The sequence below is a fragment of the Acomys minous genome, assembly GCF_964271855.1.
Source record: "Acomys minous genome assembly, chromosome: 13".
Lineage (NCBI taxonomy): Eukaryota > Metazoa > Chordata > Mammalia > Rodentia > Muridae > Acomys > Acomys minous.
The window spans coordinates 108,250,271-108,270,089 of record NC_140495.1 but is presented as its reverse complement, the minus strand read 5'-3'; the positions used below and the strand labels follow the sequence as shown (position 1 = coordinate 108,270,089).

Below are 19,819 nucleotides of genomic sequence, written 5' to 3'. Positions count from 1 at the left end.
CAAACTCTTTAAAATAGCTGAAGATTAAAGTGAATTAAATTCAGTGCCTCTGGGATGTCTGATCCAAATTTGTTTTTAATGACATAATTGTTGCATGTTGCATCTGAGATTACATCCCAGAGAGCAGGCTATGTGTGGGGCTACGCTACAGAAAACGAATTTCCCATGTCGAAAAGGACAAGGGTGGCTCTAATGCTGTCATCTTAAAAGTGGGGGTGAGGGCGTAGGAGAAACATGAGTTGAGTAAGGTCTTTTTTTTTTTTTTTTTTTTTTTTTTTTGGTTTTTCGAGACAGGGTTTCTCTGTGTAGCCTTGGCTGTCCTGGACTCGCTTTGTAGACCAGGCTGACCTCGAACTCACAGCGATCTGCCTGCCTCTGCCTCCCGAGTGCTGGGGTTAAAGGCATGTGCCACCACCGCCCGGCTAAGTAAGGTCTTAAGACGATGCCCAGGGAAGGCTGGTGTGGGCACGATTAGGGTGCCCTGTGCTTTGGACAGCCCTTAAATCATCGTGAGTGCTGACTGTGGCCACGTCTTCTCAAGGTATTTACTTGTTCATTTTAGAGGGAAAGGCAACTTCCCAATCGTGCAAACGAGGTCATGCCTAAATGAAGTTCAAGAACATCGGTCAAGATACAAGTGCACAATGTACAATGCATAAAACTGCCGAGCAACAAAAGATAAGAAACCCAGTAGACGTGCATATTTACATTTCATATTGTAAAAGAACGAGACACGAAATCCCTATTTCGATTCCTCAAAAAAAATGCCTTAAACTAAAAGTAATTGCAATGTTCTCTTCCTCCAGGGTGTTCCCTTTCACAATTAGTCTATCCACACCTTCCTCTGATGAGTATTCCCCCGAGCTTTAAAACACCTCACTAATTCAGAGCACATCAGCTTCAAAGCTTACAAAACACTGTCGGGCCCCTGCTCAGTTCCACAGGCCACGCCCTTTTCTTCTTAAAAATTGGTTATTTTTGCAGTGCGTTATTATCAATCATCTATCAAGAAAACACCCCTGTAACGAAAACTAAGTTCCTTGCTTCACTGAACTGGTAAGTTCTGAGTTGTTTACTTAGGATGTCGAACACCTATACTTTCATGTAAAGCACTTAAAAAAAGATTTGGACCCTAAGAGTTTATTCTCTTTCCTTTCAAATGTAGCATCCGCCGTCCTGGATACCAGAGCCAAGGGAGCAACTGTGAAAGTGTCACCAGCGGGCAGAGGAAACGCTTTCAAAATATGTCATTCATCTTCATATTCGATGGCAGCTTATCCATATATCCTTTATAAGCACCATTAAGTATTGGTGCTTAATACCTCAGTCATGAGAGGTAAGCTTTCAAATTTATGGGTACAAGGCGCGCGCCGGCGCGCGGGAGGGTGGGGTTGGGGGGGGGGAAGGAACCTTTTCTTGTATTTATTTTTCTTTTATTAGAAAAAGAGCCAGCTTGAGTACTCCTCAAAGTCTGGAGTTGCTATTTGACAGGCAGGAGTCTTTTAGAGAGCCGCTTAGTGCATTAAATTAACCGACTCCTGGCCAAACCGGATCCAAGGAGAAAAGCAGTTCCCATGCCTAGAGTGACACACGGAATTACGAGGCACTCTTAAGCAGACTGTCAAACTTTTATGTTTACTTTTTTCCCCCCTTTTTAAACACAGATGGAAAAGTCAGGTCTGTTGCAGCCTTCTGTGGAACAAGAGGCTCACCTGAACACACAACAGGCGGCTGGGGGAAGGGGGGGGGTGTCTTCCCCGGGCTGTCCTCATTGGGGGAGGGGAAGAAGGGTGGACATCGCTAGACCTTTGTCCTGGGGGCCTGGGGAGGGACCGCTTTCTGGGAGCCGCGCAGCCACCTGCGCTCCTGGAAACCACACACCGTCTGGGACCTCGGGGGGGGGGGGGACGCCGTGGCGCAACCTTCGTGGGGTGGGGGGCACGGGGTGTGTGTGTGTGCTGCACGTCGGGGGCGGCAGGTGACCCCACGCTCTGGCTGGGAGGAGGGGAGGCCATGGCTTTCTGCGTTCAGAGTGGGAACCCCGACTAGGTCAGCTCTGCGGCGGGGTGGCCAGCCGGGCAGCCCGCGCTCGGGTCCCGCCGCGTCCGCACCGCCACCGTGAGGCCGAGCCGGGGACCGTGGCCCCCGTGGCGGTGGCGCCGCCGCTCGGAGCTCCGTCTCCCCGCCACCGCCGCCGCCGCCGCGCCGGGCTCGGGCGGGGGCATCCGCTCCGGTCTCCCCGCGCTTTCGCGCTCCCGCTTCGCGTGCGGCGGCTCGAGCCGGGGAGGGAGCGAGGGAAGGGGTGGAGGTGGCGGGGGGGAGGCCGAGGGGCGGATCCTGCCTGGGGGCTGATCCCTCCCTCCCTCCCCTCGGCCGGGCTCCGTGGCGGCAGCGGTGGCGGCGGCGGAGCCTTCCATTCCCCCTCCTCCCCCGGGAGCGGCGGCCGGGCCTGGGGGAGACGGAGCGGAGGGCCCGGCGCCGTAGGACGCCCCGCTCCCTCAGCCGGGCGGCGCGCTCCGGAGCTGCTCGGTGGCCCGGCCCGCCCGTGCCCAGGGGGGCCCCCCGAAGCGAAGGGGCCCGGCCGGCGGCTTAGGTAAAACGGGGGCGGCGGCGGGGGGCCGGAGCGAGCCGGGGGCGGCGGCGGCGGGGGGGAGCAGACCGGGCCGGAGCCCTGCGCGCGCGGGGTTGGGTGGGGCGTCCGGGGCTCACGGGGGCGTCCCGGTGGAGCGCGGGGGTGGCGCGCGAGCTCTCCCCTGGAGCGAGGGCGGCGACGCGGCCGCGGAGGGCGCGCGAGGGGGAGCTGCAAAGCGAGGACCCCCTCCCGCACCCGCCATCTTGTTTCTCCCTGGTCCTGGCAGCCGAGCTGCTAAGCCCCGCCCTCCCCGTGCTCTCCTATTGGCTAGGCTAGGCGAGCGTCCCGCCCTCGGGGGGCCGCCCTTGGCGCCCGGGTTCCTCTTTGACCGGCAGGTGCGGCGACCAATGAGTGTTCGCATTTCTGTTTTCTCCCCTCCCCCCCGTGTCTCCCTCCTCCTACTCCCCCCCACCACCACTTGGTTCGCTGGCTCTGGCTTTCTCCGTGGGGGTCGGATTCGGCGTCAGTCTGGTACGCTCACCCTCTGGTCTTTGGGGAGATGTTTTCTCTCCTTTCTCCTTCGAGGGGGCCCGTGAAGATTCCACCGGAAGAGGTGTCCCTTTAAAGGGGCCGGGACCTAGTCTGGAGTCTTACCTGGTCTCTTGAGTCTCTTGCAGGGCGGGTTCCGTCCAGTTGTTGAAAACTCCTTATTGGGGGGCCAGGGTGAGGTGCTCGGGTTGCGGCTCAGGGGCCGCTAAGAACGTCTCTGGAGGGAGGGTGTTGGGGATACTAGGGGAGCGTGTGTCTGGGAAGAGTTCGCGTACGTGAGGAAACTCCCGCCAAAAACCACACACCCCGATCTAGATGCTAGTTAACTCCTAGCAGTCAAGCGAAACTTGATGGATTTGCTCTGGGTGACCGCGGGAGCCCCGAGTGGGGACGGAGACTGGAATGTGGGGGTGACTTGAGAAACGACTTCCGAGACCACAGAGCGTGTCGAGAGAGGCTGTGTAGACTCTTCGAAGTTGATGGTGGAGTATGCGGTCCCCCTCCAGAGACTCCTTGCCTTTGGAGAGTTGGGGGCATAAGTGGTGTCTGTTGGCTGGGTCTGCTTCTGAGACATTTGTAAGCCATCTAGTGTACCCCACAGGGCTTCGGGAAACTGAACAGAGTTGCTGTAATGGTTCTTTGTCGTTTGGCTCCAAATGGATTCGCAGCCGGGTTAGTTGAAGTCACACTTAGGGATTGAAAGGCCTTTTCCCTATGGCTGTCAGTGATAACTTACTGATCCTCCTTAAGGAGGAGGTATTTTTGCTCCTGCTTTTATTGATTTAAAATGTTTGTTTTTCGAGTCAGGGTTTCTCTGTGTAGCCTTGGCTGTCCTGGATTCACTTTGTAGAGACCAGGCTGGCCTGGAACTCTCAGTGATCCATTCGCCTGCCTCTGCCTCCCCCAGTGCTGGGATTACAGGCATGAGCCACTGAGCCCAGCTTTATTTGAAATTGTTAAATTTTTCCCTTTTTATCTGTATGGGTATGTTGCCTGATACATGCCTGGTTCCTCTGGGAATTCAGAAAAGGGCCTCCAGTGCTCTGGAACTGGCATTACAGACAGTTGTGATCCACAGTGTGGGTGCTGAGAATCAAACGTAGGTCCTCTTAACTGCTGAGCTATCTTTGTTTTTCAAGACAGGGTCTCTCTGTGTAGCCTTGGCTGTCCTGGACTCACTTTGTAGACCAGGCTGGCCTTGAGCTCACAGGGATCCGCCTGCCTCTGCCTCCCGAGTGCTGGGATTAAAGGCGTGCGCCACCACGCCCGGCTCCGAGCTATCTTTTCAGCCCTTATATTTATTTATTTAATTTTTTATGCGGGTTGGTGCTCTGCCTGCATGTATGTCTGTTAGGGTGTTGTGTTCATTGAACTGGAGGTACAGACGGTTATGAGCTGCTGTGGGGTTGCTGGGAATTATCTGGAAGAACCGCCGAGCCATCTCCTCTGTCCTGTGTAAATTTTTCTTTTTTTTTTTTTTTTTTTTTGGAGACAAGGTTTCTCTGTAATTGAACCCTGGTTGTCCTGGACTTCTTCCTAGACCAGGCTGGCCTCAAACTCAACTCACAGAGATCCACCTGCCTCTGCTTCCTTATTGCTGGGATTAAAGGTGTGCACCACTACACCCAGCCAGTTAAAAAAAATGATTATTATTACTTTTTATTATTAATTTTTTTTAAATTTTTTTATTTTTATTATTATTAATTTTTGAGACAGGGTTTCTTTGTGTATCCTTGGCTGTCCTGGACTCGCTTTGTAGACCAGGCTGGCCTCAAACTCACAGAGATAGATACATCTGCTTCTGCCTCCTGAGTGCTAGGATTAAAGGCACGCACCACCACGCCCAGCCCAGTACATTGATTTTTTTAAGGGAGAGTCTCTTGCTGTGTGCTGTGGCTGGTCTGAAAATCTGCAGATCTGGTTGGCCTCCAATTCTACAGAAATAGGCCTGCCTCTGCCTCCTAAGTGCTTTGAGTAAAAGTGGGGCCACTGCACCCAGCACTGTTTCATTGATGAGATGTGGAAGCACAGAGAAATTAAAAACTTTGTCCGGGCTGTATAGGACCGAGATGGGAACCTCGCTTGGTCAGAACATCTTTGTAAGGACCCTGGCATCTCTCTGGTGGGTTTCGCCTCCCAGCTTGAGCAGGAGGTCTGGATTCATATCGGCTTTGGTTGAGTCCCGCTTTTCTGAGCTTCTGTTTCTTCATGCCTGAAGTGGAGAGGACAATGTCTGCACACTCTCCTGAGGTAGTTGTGAGAAGTACGAAAAAGAAAAATGTGCTGAACTTTCATCAGCGTGTCTCAAAAGTCTCCCTGATAAGGACGGCCTTGGAAACTCCTGCCTCTGCTCCTTAGGGTGATTAGATATAAATGCCATGGGAAAGAGATTTCTGAGGTCATTGTACACTGAGTCTACAGCTCAGACAACGCCCAGTGAAGATCTCAGACAGGCTCCTTAAAATGTAAAAGATAAGGCGGCAAGGTTTGCAGTTGGAAATGGTCTAAGCAGTCTTTTGTTTTTGTTTTTTCTTTTTCTTTTTTAAATTTATTTTATATTCACTGGTGTTTTGCCGACATGTATATCCATGTGGGGGTTCCAGATGCCCTGGAACGGGAGTTACAGACAGTTGTGAGATGCCATGTGGTTGCTGGGAATTGAACTCAAGACCTCTGGAAGAACAGCTAATGCCCTTAACCTCTGAGCCATCTCTCCAGTCCCCTTGTTTTTGTTTTTCAAAACAGGGTTTCTCTGTGTGTAGCCTTGGCTGTCTTGGAACTCTCTTTGTAAACCAGGCTGTCCTCGAACTCCCAGAGATCCATCCGCCAGCCTCTGCCTCCCGAGTGCTGGGATTACAGACGTGCACCACCCCGCCCGGCCCTGAGATAGGGTTTCTATTTAGACCTGCAATCTTATTTTTTTATTATTTATAGGTTGTCATTATGTAGCCATGATTGGCCTGGAGCTCCTTGTGTAGACCAAGCTGGCCTCCATGTCACTGAGGTCCCCCACCCGCCTCCACCTCCCAAGGGCTAGGAGCAGAGGCATGTGCCATTCAGCCTAGCACTGGAGCGGTGATGGTCTGACCCGCGGATGAGATCATCCTCCTTAGTTTATAAAGCCTGAAAGTGGATGATAATTCTCACGATCACCCTTATTCTCTTTGCCTCCCTTTTAAAAAACAAACAAACAAACAAACATGGTCTTAGCTGGGCACAGTAGCCTGCATACTGAGCGCTAGGGCAGCCCTGCCTCCTATGTGCAAACAAACAAGTGAACAGCGTGTCCTGCTTTGTTGCTGGCTTTGAGCTCGAGAATCCTTCTGACTTGAATCTTTTTTTTTCTGAATCCATAACCATCACCTTTCCCATAACCACCTGTTTCCTAGCATCGCATGTTTTGTTAGTGTTAGATCTCGTCGCAGGTCATAAAGATCAGTCGACATTTCTGACCCTTTGACTGGACAGGGCTCCGTGACCACAGGGATTACGTTTAATTTCAGGGCTGGGGAGATGGCTCAGTGGGTAAACAGCTCACTGTGTAAGCTTGAAGGATCTGTGTTTGATTCCTAGAAACCATCAAGGGTAAGGTGGGTCTAACCCTCCTCCGATGTTGGGGTACAGAAAGAGGCGGTTCCCGGGTGCTCGCCGACCAGCCAATCTAACTGAAACAGACTCCAGATTCAGCGATAGATTTGTATGTCAGAAAGTGAGGGGAGGCCTGATTGAGGAAGACACCTACCTTCAGCTCCTGGCTTCCACGTGTACTTGAGCGGGCAGACGCACAGGCATACACGCACATACATGCTCGCACATGTGCGCGCGCGCACACACACACACACACACACACACATCCAGAGAAATATTTAATTTCAGTCACCTAGCACCTACGAACTCACAGAGATCCTCCTGCCTCTGCCTCTGCCTCTCTGAGTGCTGGGATCCCAGGTGTACCGGCTAGGACCGCTGCCTTAAAGGGCTTTTGTTTAGACCAAGGAAACAGGCCAGATCTCTTGGCGTCTGCTTGGTCAGATGGAAGGGTGAACGGTGCAGGCATCAGCAACTATCCAGTTCTCACTTCCGCGGCCATCTCTCCTTAGGTTTGTCTTCCGGGTTTCTAGCTGCCATGCGGAAGCCTCGCCGAAAGTCACGGCAGAATGCCGAGGGCCGGAGATCCCCATCCCCGTACAGCGTTAAGTGCTCGCCCACACGAGAGACCTTGACGTATGCCCAGGCGCAGAGGATCGTCGAGGTGGACATCGACGGCCGCCTGCACCGGATCAGCATTTACGACCCGCTCAAGATCATCACTGAAGACGAGCTGACCGCCCAGGACATCACCGAGTGCAACAGTAACAAGGAGAACAGCGAGCAGCCCCAGCTGCCCGCCAAGTCCAAGAAGCCCTCTTGCAAGGGCAAGAAGAAGGAGTCCTGTTCCAAGCATGCGCCCGGCGCCTCCTTCCACCTCCCACAGCCCAGCTTCCGTGTGCTGGACACAGGCAGCCAGCCGGAGGCGCCCCCCCTGCCCGCGGCTTACTACCGCTACATCGAGAAGCCTCCCGAGGACCTGGATGCAGAGGTAGAGTATGACATGGACGAGGAGGACCTGGCCTGGCTGGACATGGTAAACGAGCGGCGCCGGGCGGACGGGTACAGCTCCGTGTCGGCAGACACCTTCGAGCTGCTGATGGACCGCCTGGAGAAGGAGTCCTACCTGGAGAGCCGCAGCAGTGGGGCCCAGCAGTCGTTGATTGACGAAGACGCCTTCTGCTGCGTGTGCCTGGATGACGAGTGCCACAATAGCAACGTCATTCTTTTCTGTGACATCTGTAACTTGGCTGTGCACCAGGAGTGCTACGGTGTTCCCTATATCCCAGAGGGCCAGTGGCTATGCCGCTGCTGCTTGCAGTCTCCGTCTCGGCCCGTGGATTGTGTCCTATGCCCCAACAAAGGTGGGGCCTTCAAACAGACCAGTGACGGCCACTGGGCCCACGTCGTCTGTGCCATCTGGATCCCTGAAGTCTGCTTCGCCAACACCGTGTTCCTGGAGCCGATCGAGGGCATTGACAACATCCCACCAGCCCGCTGGAAACTGACCTGCTACATCTGCAAGCAGAAAGGGCTGGGTGCAGCCATCCAGTGCCATAAAGTGAACTGCTACACTGCCTTCCACGTGACATGCGCTCAGCGAGCCGGGCTCTTCATGAAGATTGAACCCATGAGAGAAACCAGCCTCAACGGCACCATCTTTACCGTGCGCAAGACCGCCTATTGTGAGGCCCACTCGCCAAGTGTCCCCACTGCCAGGAGAAAGGGCGACTCACCCGGGAGCCTCAGTGAAGGTGGGGGTGAGGATGGCCTGAAAGAGGGCGGCAGGGAGGAGGAAGAGGAAGAAGCCGTGGAGGAGGGCCAGGAAGGCCACGGGAGAGCGGGCAGCCCCCTCAAGGTGGTGTCCAAGAAGAATAAGACGGGCTCAAAGCAGAAGATCAAGAAGGAGCCAGAGGAAGCTGGCCGAGAGACACCCTCCATCGCTGTGCCCGTGGTTACAGTCCCGCAGATACCCTCTTACAGGTGAGGCTCGTCAGAAGGGCCCTTGAGGAATCCTCGGTTTGTTCTTCACCTTGGCCAGCTCTTCCCCAAATATGGCTGATAGATGTCTCAACTCCTCGGTGCTCCCAAATCTAAGCTTGTCCTCTGGAACCCGGGCCCGCCTTGTGGTTTTGCCCGTGCCCTCAGAGTAGTGTGTCACCTTTGGTTCAGATTGACATAAATTGCTTAAGTTGCTTGTGAACACAGGTGACAGTGTATCAAACCACTGTGGCACTAAATGGCGTTGTGAACAGGCCGATTCTTCACTGTCAGTTAATCCATGCGTTTTTGGATGGTTATCATCTTTGGGCTTTGTATGTGCAGGCCGTGCCCTTCGCATTGCCTCATCTTTGCGACAACCCCAAGGACTGTCACCCAGGCTCCCCAAAAACCAATTCCAAATGGGGAGCCTGTGCTAAGGCCTTAACACCTGCCTTCCAAAAAACTCTGTCCTGGGGAGAGATCCTGGACTTCTTACTCATGAGGGATGTATGTGGGGTGGGAGGCAGTGCAGTAGCTGGGGCCACTGGAGCCCAGGGAGCTTAGCAAGGAAGGCATCCCAGCAGACCCCACCTCAGGGCCGATACCTTTAAGAAATACAGTGGTTAGCTGGGCGTGGTGGCGCACGCCTTTAATCCCAGCACTCGGGAGGCAGAGGCAGGCGGATCGCTGTGAGTTCGAGGCCAGCCTGGTCTACAGAGCGAGTCCAGGACAGCCAAGGCTACACAGAGAAACCCTGTCTCAAAAAACCAAAAAAAAAAAAAAAGAAATACAGTGGTAGCTGGGTGTGGTGGTACATACCTTTAACCCCCAGTTCAAGTCTATCCTGGTCTACATAGTGAGTTCCAGGCCAGTGAGGGCTGCGTGGTGAGACCTTGCCTGCACCCTAAACCTCCACCCCCCACCTCCCCACCCCCAAGAAAAGAAAAGAAAAATTCTACAGCTTTAGAGAAGGAAGGGACCTTGGAGTATTCATCTAATGCCGTCCTTGCACCTTCTCCCACATTCCCAGCTGAAGAGACCACAGCCGCGCAGGTAAAGTTGTTCATCCTTTGTTTATTCAGCGAGGTGTTTATTGAGCACTTACTGCACGCCACATCCTGTCTAAGGGGTGGGGCCAGGCGGCAAGCGGCGGGTTCTGGGCTGTGAGTGCTCGGCTGCCTTCTGCCTGAGTCCTGAGGAGGAAGGTTAGGGATGAAGAAGTTACTGGCTAGTTGTAGGAAATCCGTCCTAGGAAGGGAACAGGCAGCCAGACTTGCCACACCCGGAAGGTTCCAGAACAAGAGCAGGACAGAACTTCCGCAGCTCTGTGTGTCTTCTGGACACAGCTGGTCTACCTCTTCTTGAGGTAACTGGGTCAGTGTTTACTCCCTGTTCTAGGGTGGCTGTGCCCTGGGGCTAGCTTTTGGTTGTCACAGCCACTGTTTGAGATGACTAAGCAAACAGCAGCTGATTCCCTTGTGACCTTTGGTAAGTTGCTTCACTGCTCCAAGCCTGGGTTTGTGAGCAAACTCACCAGGTAGCCTCCTGGAAAGTCAAGGAGGCAGCAGGAGTCAAATACTTAGCACAGCACCTGGCAGGTAGTAAGTGCTCGATAAATGGTGGCTCTGCTGCTGCTGCTGCTGCGGCTGTGTGGTTGTTACCCCTCCCCTACCTGCACAAACGCTGTTGACCCCACCATGGCCAGGAGGCAGAGGGAGGGGGCTGGCCTGCAGGTGGGCAGGTGTGCTTGGCATGGGTGCTGGTGGGGATCTGTCCTCTGGGCAAAGGCCTAGGTAAGCTTAAGCTTGGCTTTGGGGCAGGCACAGCTGAGTGGAGACGGAGAAGGCGTGGCTGGCAGTGCCCGCCCTCCACCTCGATTAGCTACACTTGCTCTCCTCCTGTGGAGTGGGGTGAGGAGATAAGGCAGAGGAAAGCACGGGCTCACTGGGCCCTGCCCACCTTGGGTGCGGGACTGTCGTAGTGAAGAGCTCATGGAGTCGGGTCCCCCCCAGGGCCGCCATCGGAGCTGCATTCGCAGCGTTGGTCTCCACAGCCTGTGTGTTCCTCAGGAGCCTGTCCATACTATGAGATGTGGGGACAGGGCTGCTCTTTTTGAAGGTGTCCATGAGGTCCTTTCCTGGCACCCTCCCCCCCCCATAAATGTTACTGTGTAAACCCAGATGCCCCCCCTGGCCCCCCCCTCCCGTTTTTCGAGACAGGGTTTCTCTGTGTAACAGCTCTAGCTGTCCTGGAACTCTGTAGACCAGGCTGGCCTCGAACTCACAGAGATCCTCCTGCCTCTGCCTCCCAAGTGCTGGGATTAAAGGTGTGCGCCACCACCGCCTGGCGTAAACCCAGATCTTAAGCCAGCTTTGCTGGTTTCAATTTTAGAGCTTCTATCCTCTTACTTGTTAGATTTTTGTCGTTGTTTTGTTTTTTGTGTGTGTGTTTTTGTTTTTGTTTTTTCTCCTTTTCCCCTTTGGCTCAAAATTAGGCATTTTTTAGGATACTAAGAGTTTTTAAACCAGAGGTCAGCTGGGTACGATGACAGTTACTTGGGAGGCTAAGGCCAGCCTGGGTAGTATCGTGAGACCCCGCCTCTCCCACACATGCCCCCTCAGGTCAGGTTTCCCAGAGTGTATCTGGGTGCAGAAAGCAGTGGCCTGGCCTACTTTGTTTGAGCTTGGTTGTGGCTACCTCAGAGTTTGCTGAGATCCTCAGCCACAAGAGACAGGAAACTGGCCACATAGCACAAGGCTTACTCAAAGTCTTGTTTTCTTTCTGCTGCCTTTACCAAGAGGAGGCTGTGGGTCAGGAGCACAGGCCTGTTTCTCAGGACCTGGACCAAAAGGGCCTCACAGCAGGCAGTAGGGCTTCTGTGACAGGGCTCCTTTGGAGGATCAGAACTGCAAGGCAAGCCGGAAAAGCAGGTGAAACACGCTGTGCTCAGTCTGAGCTGCCTAACTGCTGTCTTTCCTCAACCCCCACCCCCACCCCCACCCCCAAGGCAAGGCATTTGGTCACCTTTTCTGTGTTCCTCTCCCAGGTTCAGAAGTGAGCCGAGAGCTGAGTGGGGTGCACTGCTGTGTGTTGCCCGAGCTTCCCACTGACCCGTCTCTCCCCCCTGTGCCTTTACTCAAGGTTGAACAAGATCTGTAGTGGTCTCTCCTTTCAGAGGAAAAGCCAGTTCATGCAGCGGCTCCACAACTACTGGCTACTGAAACGGCAGGCTCGCAACGGGGTCCCCCTCATCAGGCGCCTGCACCCCCACTTACAGTCACAGAGAAACGCCGAGCAGGTAGGCACAGAGGCCAGAGGAGGGCGTTGGATGGGCTGGAACTGCAGTTACAAATGGTCGTGAACCCTGGTCCTCTGCAAGAGCAGCCAGAACTCTTTCTGTTTTTTGTTTGTTTGTTTGTTTTTTCGAGTCAGGGTCTCTCTGTGTAGCCTTGGCTGTCTTTGGCTCACTTTGTAGACCAGGCTGGCCTCAAACTCGCAGAGATAGATCCATCTGCCTCTGCCTCCCGAGTGCTAGGATTAAAGGCGTGGGCCACCGCCGGCCGCAGCCAGTACTCTTAAGTGCTGCCCCATCTCTCCGGCCCAAATGAGGGGTTCCTTACAGACACTGTTGACAGTTTTACAAGGAAGAAGTCATTTTTAACTTGACCCAGAAACACTCAATACTGCAAACAGACCTTAACAAACATGCTGTTTTAAAATTTTATGGTGGGCATTTGTTTTAAGGTCGCTTCTAACCTGTTGAGTGCTTTCACCAAGTAACTATCACAACACAGACATGCGCACCTACTAGGTTGGGCCAGAGACATAGGAGAGAACGCAACAAGATGAACGCTTTGCTAAGGTGGTAAAAGATAATTGCACAGGAAGCCCAAGGTCAGCAGGGCTGATTACACTGTTCTCCGAAAGGCAGTTAAACTTAAACAGGCCGAGCACACAGTAGGGCAACAGATCCAGCCCATAGTCTTAAATTATATCAAAGCATATTAACTGAGCTATAGAGTCTGTCAAAAGTTTAGATTCTTTGAGGCTAAGAGAAATTTTTAAAAAATGTGTCACTACAAGGCTTGACTTGAGGATAAACTCTAAGACAGAGAAGAGCCAGCCCAGTGATGTCACAGGAGGGATGGGCTGGGCGAGAGCAGAGCAGCTCAACAATAAACTAAGAGCAGCTGCCCTTTGCCCTCAAACACTGCATAGTAAATATACAATTGATGGTCTGACCCGCAGTCTGCAGCCTGTGCAGTCACTGCAGGGGGTTCCTGCTCCTAGCTGCCCTCCTGTTGTCCAGATCACCTGCCCTACCCTCCCGCCTGCTCCTCCCACCTGTCCCTGGGTCCCCACACCGCTGCGGAGAAGCACAAGCTTCACATGGCCCGGCTGCTGGGTCCTGTCTGCATGTCATCTCTTAAGTTCCGGAGTCACAAGCTTCTCAGTCTCTGAGTCTGGACTCTTGGACTCTGCTTCCCTGAAGTCTCTGCAGCATCAGCAAGCTCCTCCCAGCAAGTCTTCCCTCAGATTGTCACCTTACGTTGTCTTACCTTTGACAGTATGGATCACTGTGTCCACAGAGCTCCGTGACACCCTTTACACACACACTCCCTCAACTGTACCCTGTGCTGATCTCTTCTTGTTCTGTGTGCGTGCGTGCGTGCGTGCGTGCACTGTACACACCTGAGAACATGTACCTCAGAGGCCAGAGGAGGGTGCTCCTTCCCTCAGCATTTTCTAGTCAGTTTATCCTTCCCTCAGCAACAGTGACCTCTTCCAGAACAGGATTCTCTGATTTTTTTTTCCCCCTGAGACAGGGTTTTTCTGTGCAGCCCTGGGCTGTCTTCGACTTGTTTTGTAGACCAGGCTGGCCTCGAACTCACAGAGATCCCCGTCTCTGTCTCCCAAGTGCTGGGATTACAGGTCCATGCTACCATGCTCGGCTTGATTTTATTTTATTTTTTAAAGATCCACTTAAATTTTTTAAGTGTGTGTATGCGTACATGTGTGTGTGCCTGCATGCGTGTGTGTGTGTGTGTGTGTGTGTGTGTGTGTGTGTGTGTGTGTGCCTGCATGCGTGTGTGTGTGTGTGTGTGTGTGTTTACAGGAGTGCAGGTGCCTGTAGAGACTAGAAACAGATTCTCCTGTTTACTAGAGAGCACCACCCACTCTGGAGCACTGAACATTTCTCCAGCCCAGGATTCACTGATTCTCACTGTTTTACCAAAATATTTCTAAACCACAAGCTACCACTAGTACAACTTCACTCTGTTTTCTAGCCAAGGCAAAAAGCTTGCACTAATTTCTACCCCTAATCGTACTAGTTTTCCCCAGCTCTGAGGGCCACAGCCGGGCAGCGGTGTCCCTGGCGCCGGGAAGCCGTCCGATGCGACTCTTCCCTGTGTGTTCTTGAGCATCGCTTAAGGAGCTTGGAAGAAAGGCCCTGGGGCGGGGTGGTGGACGGGGAGCTGGAGGCCAGGGTTGCCAGTGGAGGAGGCCACAGCCCCCTGTGCTTGCCTTGTCCAGCGGGAGCAGGATGAGAAGACCAGCGCCGTGAAGGAGGAGCTGAAATACTGGCAGAAGCTGCGGCACGACCTGGAGCGGGCGCGGCTGCTCATCGAGCTCATCCGCAAGAGGGAAAAGCTGAAGCGCGAGCAGGTGAGCAGGCGTCATGGAGGACTGGCGGTCTTCTCCGCCATGCTCTGCTCGCTGGCTGGGTGGGCACTGCCGCCCGCCTCTGTGTTCTGTGCTTCACGTAGTCCCACAAGCTGAGCCCATGACTGGAGTGTCTGGCTTGGATGTGTTTGGAGGGAGACTGACCTTAATGTTTTGACAAGCTTCCGGGGCCATCACGTGACCTTGCCAGCCGACAACCTGAGGGGCTCCCTGGGCCTTTTGTTGTGGGCTTGTAGTCACTCAAACTGTTCTCAGTTCAAGAACATTCAAGGTCCCCGACCACGTGGCGTAGCGTATGGTTAAGAGGGTTGACCTAGCTGGGTGTGGTGGCGCACGCCTTTAATCCCAGCACTCGGGAGGCAGAGGCAGGCGGATCGCTGTGAGTTCAGGCCAGCCTGGTCTACAAAGAGAGTCCAGGACAGCCAAGGCTAACACAGAGAGACACTGTCTGGAAAAACCACACACACACACACACAAAGAGGGTTGACCTATGTTGTTGCTAGAGCAGGTCTACAGCCTGGCTCTCTTACTTCCTGTGTCTGTAGCATTAAACTGCGGAACCTGAATACCTGCCTTCTCTTCTTTAGTACAGAGATAACGGCAGAGCTGACATTATAAGATGAATTAATTCATGTTTATAAAGGTTGAGAACAGTGGGGCTGGAGAGATGGCTCAGTGGTTAAGAGTAGTGGCTGCTCTTCCAGAGGTCCTGAGTTCAATTCCCAGCACCCATGTAGCACTCACAACTGTCTGTAAGTCCAGCTCCAAGCGATTTGATGCCCTCACACAGACATGTATACAGGTAGACCAGCGGTGCACATTAAAAAAGAAAGTTGAGCACAGGCCTGGCACATAGTCAGGGTGGAGAGGTGGTGGTCACTGCTGTTACTAAGGGTGGTGCTGATACTCGGTCCTGCTGGAGTGTCTGCTGGTGCGCCCGCACACGGCACACAGCAAATGTTATTAATTGAACAGATGACAAGCCCAAACTCTTCTCTAACCCAAGAATAGCAGCTACTACTCGAATGCTTCCCGGGCGTGGGTTAAAGCTGTCTTCCCCTTTCAGTCAGTGTAAGCACAAGCCCTTCCCGTCTAGGTCAGCAGCTTGAGCCCTCCATATCTGAGCAGCTCTCAGTGTGATGAGCATGAGTGCCTGGGGGGGGGGGGTATCTCAAGACCCCCACAGCTCAGACTGTAATTTGTAACCAGGCTTGGTCCTGTAGCACAGACGGTCTTCCTGCCTCTAGTTCAGAGAACTGAGCGGAGGAGGCGGCCCTGGCTCTGGGTAGATAGGCAGATTTAAGTTGATGTGGACAAGAGGCAGGAGCTCGTCTGTTTCACTCACGGCTTTGTGGTGTTTCATGTCAGAGCACTCATAGAAGATAACACTGTACAGGGCTCCACTGTAACTGTGCAGGTGGTACTTGAGAGGCGAGCCTGGGCTCCCTGGGCCCACAGATGCTGTCAGTGAGAGCTCTCAGCGCTCATGAGATGCACATCTGCTCACATTCAGGGTGCTTGGTGTAAGGCCCGGCCTCAAAGGCTTTCTCAGTTTGCTTCCCAACCAGATAACCTGTGGTAACGCAGTCATACTGTCACCAAACTCCATGTGCCATATTTGGTTTATTTGTTTGATTGTTTGTTTTAAGATTTTATTTATTTATTTATTAAATATACAGTGTTTTGCTTGCATGTAACATCTGCAGGCCAGAAGAGGGCACCAGATCACATTATAGATGGTTGTGAGCCACCATGTGGTTGCTGGGAATTGAACTCAGGACTTTGGGAAGAGCAGGCAGTGCCCTTGACCTCTGAGCCATCTCTCCAGCCCCATGTGCCATAGTTGTAAGGTGAGAACATCAATCTCTGCTGCAGTTGCTGCATCACTAACAGAAGAGCAGTGCAGCCTCATGGCGAGGCGTACTCTGGGTGCTGACTGGAGCCTGTGCTAACTGCCCGTTAGCTCTCTGTCTCTACTTCCTCATTGTGAAATGTCTCTCTGTAGCTACCTTGCATACGCACTATAATGTTACATAATAGACACCTCTCAACACATGTATACACACAACTGAAAATAAATAAAAATGCCTAGGCCATTACTTGAGACCTAATATGGACCATAAAAGTGCTAATTGGTTTTTGGTTGTTTTTGTTGTTGCTTTTAGAGACGGGGTCTCTCTGTGTTAGCCTTCACTGTCCTGGACTCGCTTTGTAGGCCAGGCTGGCCTTGAACTCACAGTGATCCGCCTGCCTCTGCCTCCTGAGTGCTGGGGTTAAAGGTGTGCACCATCACACCGGCAAAAGTGCTAGTTGTTATAATTAATAATTATTACTTCTATAAATCTTGGTATGGTTCTTGATTTGGAGAAAACATTTTCCCCCTTTCTTTCTTTCTTTCTTTCTTTTTTTTTTTTTTTGGTTTTTGGTTTTTGGAGATAGGGTTTCTCTGTGTAGCCCTGGCTTTCCTGGACTCAAACTCACAGAGATCTGCCTGCCTCTTTCCTCTGCCTTTCGGAGTGCTTGGATTAAAGGCATGCGCCACCGCTCCTGGCTTAGAAACATTTTTGAAGTAGCTGTTTGTTCTAGTGTGGTCTCTACCGCTGTAGTAGATGATCACAGACTTAGTTGCTGTGGCTCCCAGTTCTGGAGGCTGGGAAGTCAGGGCACGGCTGCAGGCTAGTGCGTGGGCTCCATAGTGCCGTGTGCCTTGATGGAAGAGCAGGCGGGCAAGCGGGAAGTCAGCACCGTTTGTGTCATCCTCGGGGTGGCAGTGGTCAGCCTCATTCCTTGTGACGATTTGTTCCACAGGATTGATGACAGTCAGGTTAAAGAGATGGCGTGCCTCTTTGTGGAGGCACTGTGATCACACCTGCCTTCTTTCCAGGTCAAAGTGCAGCAGGCTGCCATGGAGCTGGAGCTGATGCCGTTCACCGTCCTGCTGAGGACGACTCTGGACCTGCTGCAGGAGAAGGACCCTGCGCACATCTTTGCCGAGCCCGTCAACCTGAGTGAGGCAAGTCACCCCTCCACCTAGCGAGCCTGCCCTGGAAACAGCTGCGGAGTAGGCCAAGGAAGGGGCTGGGCCACAGGCCATGCAGAACTGAGGGTGGGGTGCTGCCGGGCAGGCGAGCAGACTTGCTGTCAGTCTGGGTGGACCAGGCCCCGAGGCTCTCGGCGGGCCGGACGTGGCCGCTGCGGAGATGGGGCCGAGCACAGCAGTGCAGGGTGTGCCTGTGTGGCTCGTCAGTGGGTGTTGTCACTGTACAGGTTTTATATGTTTAGGTTCCAGACTACCTGGAATTCATATCCAAGCCAATGGATTTTTCTACTATGAGGCGGAAGCTGGAATCTCACCTGTACCACACCTTGGAGGAGTTTGAGGAGGACTTTAACCTTATAGTTACCAACTGCATGAAGTATAATGCTAAAGACACAATTTTCCACCGAGCAGCTGTCCGCCTACGGGACCTGGGAGGGGCCATCCTGCGGCATGCCCGGCGGCAGGCGGAGAACATCGGCTATGATCCCGAGAGGGGCACCCACTTGCCCGAATCACCCAAATTGGAAGACTTTTACCGATTCTCCTGGGAGGACGGTGAGAAGCCTGGATGGGTAGGGAGGAGAAGCACCAGGAAGAGGGGCACAGGAAAGGCCAGGACTCGGGTGGGCCTCAGAGGTGCCTCGGAGGTGCGAAGCCGTGGCTGGGAGCCGGGGGTGTGAGCAGCTGGAGGAACTCTGAGGGGTAAACTGGAGCACTGCGTGCCTGCCGAGCGGCGGGCAAGGGGAGCTGTGTGTTTGCAAAGCTGAGGCCCCTTCAGGAGTCTCCTGGGGTCCCTGCTCTGTAGCCCAAGAGCATGGGATGGGAGGAGCAGACGGCACAATACTTCTGAGCCCCACAGTCGCCAGGGCTGCTAAGCCTCTGCATGCCTGCTATGCGGCCACAGCCCCGTCCGTGTTCGCTTCCTACAGACGTGTCCCGCAGGTCCTTCAGCCTCTTCTGTCCTTTCTTCTCCCTGGCAGTGGACAACATCCTCATCCCCGAGAACCGGGCCCATCTGTCCCCGGAAGTGCAGCTGAAGGAGCTGCTGGAGAAACTGGACCTGGTGAGCGCCATGCGGTCCAGCGGGGCCCGCACGCGTCGTGTCCGCATGCTGCGCAGGGAGATCAATGCTCTTCGGCAAAAGCTAGCACAGCCGCCGCCGCCGCCAGCACAGCTGCTGTCACTGAACAAGACTGTGCCCAATGGGGAGCTGCCAGCAGGGCCTCGCGGGGATGCGGTTGTGCTGGGGCAGGCCGTGCAGGAAGAGCCAGAGGACGACAGGGACAGAGGTGAGAGAGCCACAGGCTGGCAGGCAGGCTGCCGGGGCGGGTAGGGAGCCAGGAGGAGTAACGGGCTAAAATAGCTTGAGAGTATCTTTCCCTGCGTGTACATCTGACTCTGCCGGTTAGCAGAGCCCCTGGGGTCTTTCCTCATAACAGTTGGGATGCTTTTACAAATATTTTGCAATCAGTAGAGAATGAAATGGATTTGTCAGAGTAGACATTGGCTCTTGTGTTGTCTGTGTTCCCAGGGGACCCTGACGGTCCAGCGTGGCCAGTTGCAGGGCTGTGAGAGGTTCGGAGAGTTAGGGTGCTGGAGCCCAGGAGCTTCGTTCTAGGCGGTTTTGCAGCTGATACAGCTGCATGGCATGCCCCAGCTAAGTCAGCCTTCTCTACTGCTCTGTGGAGAAGCTCCGAGAGCTTACACTGTGTGTGGGAGGACACGCAGAGAAGTGAGCCCCTTCTTGTGGCGCGAACTCTTGGTTTGAATCCCAGCTGGCCAAGGCTGTAAGCCCATCCCAGGCAGAGCTGCCAGACTACAAAAGGCCTCACTGACTTAAGCAGGTCGCTTCTCAAGTGGAAGGGACATTGACAGCCAACAGTTCATTAGAGATGCCTGGGAAGCTTTTGAACACCCCCTCCCTGCTGACTGAGGAAGCGGGTCTCAGAGCCCAGGTGCCCTTCATGAGCTGAGCCGCTTCCCGTGTCTCCCCTTCCTTTTTTTTTTTTTTTTTTTTTTTTCGAGACAGGGTTTCTCTGTGTAGCCTTGGCTGTCCTGGACTCACTTTGTAGACCAGGCTGGCCTTGAAGTCACAGCGATCCACCTGCCTCTGCCTCCTGAGTGCTGGGATTAAAGGCGTGGGCCACCACGCCCTGCTCACTCACCTAGTTTAAACATGGGTTTTGTAAGGCTGAGATTGCAGATATCGGCCTGTTTTATCGTAGATCAGAGACATGCTAGAGAAGCCATGACATCAGAAGGCCATGTGACCATTGTCACTCTTCATACTCTGATATGGCAATCAGTGTGTCACTTGAGTTACACTCCTTGACTGTGGTAGGGCAGGGTCGTGCTCAGTGGACCAGTTGCCCAGCATCACCCAGAGGGTCCTCACGATCAAG

At 53.6% G+C, this 19,819-nt stretch overlaps 1 protein-coding gene across 4 annotated transcripts in view; it reads left to right on the top strand.

The window, feature by feature from the left end:
• The first annotated feature begins 1,222 nt into the window (after positions 1–1,222).
• The window catches only part of BRPF3 (bromodomain and PHD finger containing 3), a 35,433-nt gene continuing 16,836 nt past the window's right edge, over positions 1,223–19,819 (top strand). For 2 of the 4 annotated variants that reach the window (XM_084754024.1, XM_084754027.1), the window contains exons 1-7: positions 3,006–3,103; positions 7,222–8,692; positions 11,834–11,990; positions 14,228–14,359; positions 17,262–17,390; positions 17,660–17,972; positions 18,398–18,706. In XM_084754024.1, coding sequence (XP_084610150.1) covers positions 7,248–8,692; positions 11,834–11,990; positions 14,228–14,359; positions 17,262–17,390; positions 17,660–17,972; positions 18,398–18,706 — 2,485 coding nt within the window. In that variant the 5' untranslated portion in view covers positions 3,006–3,103; positions 7,222–7,247. Of the gene's footprint in view, positions 1,337–2,389; positions 2,594–3,005; positions 3,104–7,221; positions 8,693–11,833; positions 11,991–14,227; positions 14,360–17,261; positions 17,391–17,659; positions 17,973–18,397; positions 18,707–19,819 lie in introns of those variants that run through there. The other 2 variants (XM_084754025.1, XM_084754026.1) reach the window with 2 other exon arrangements.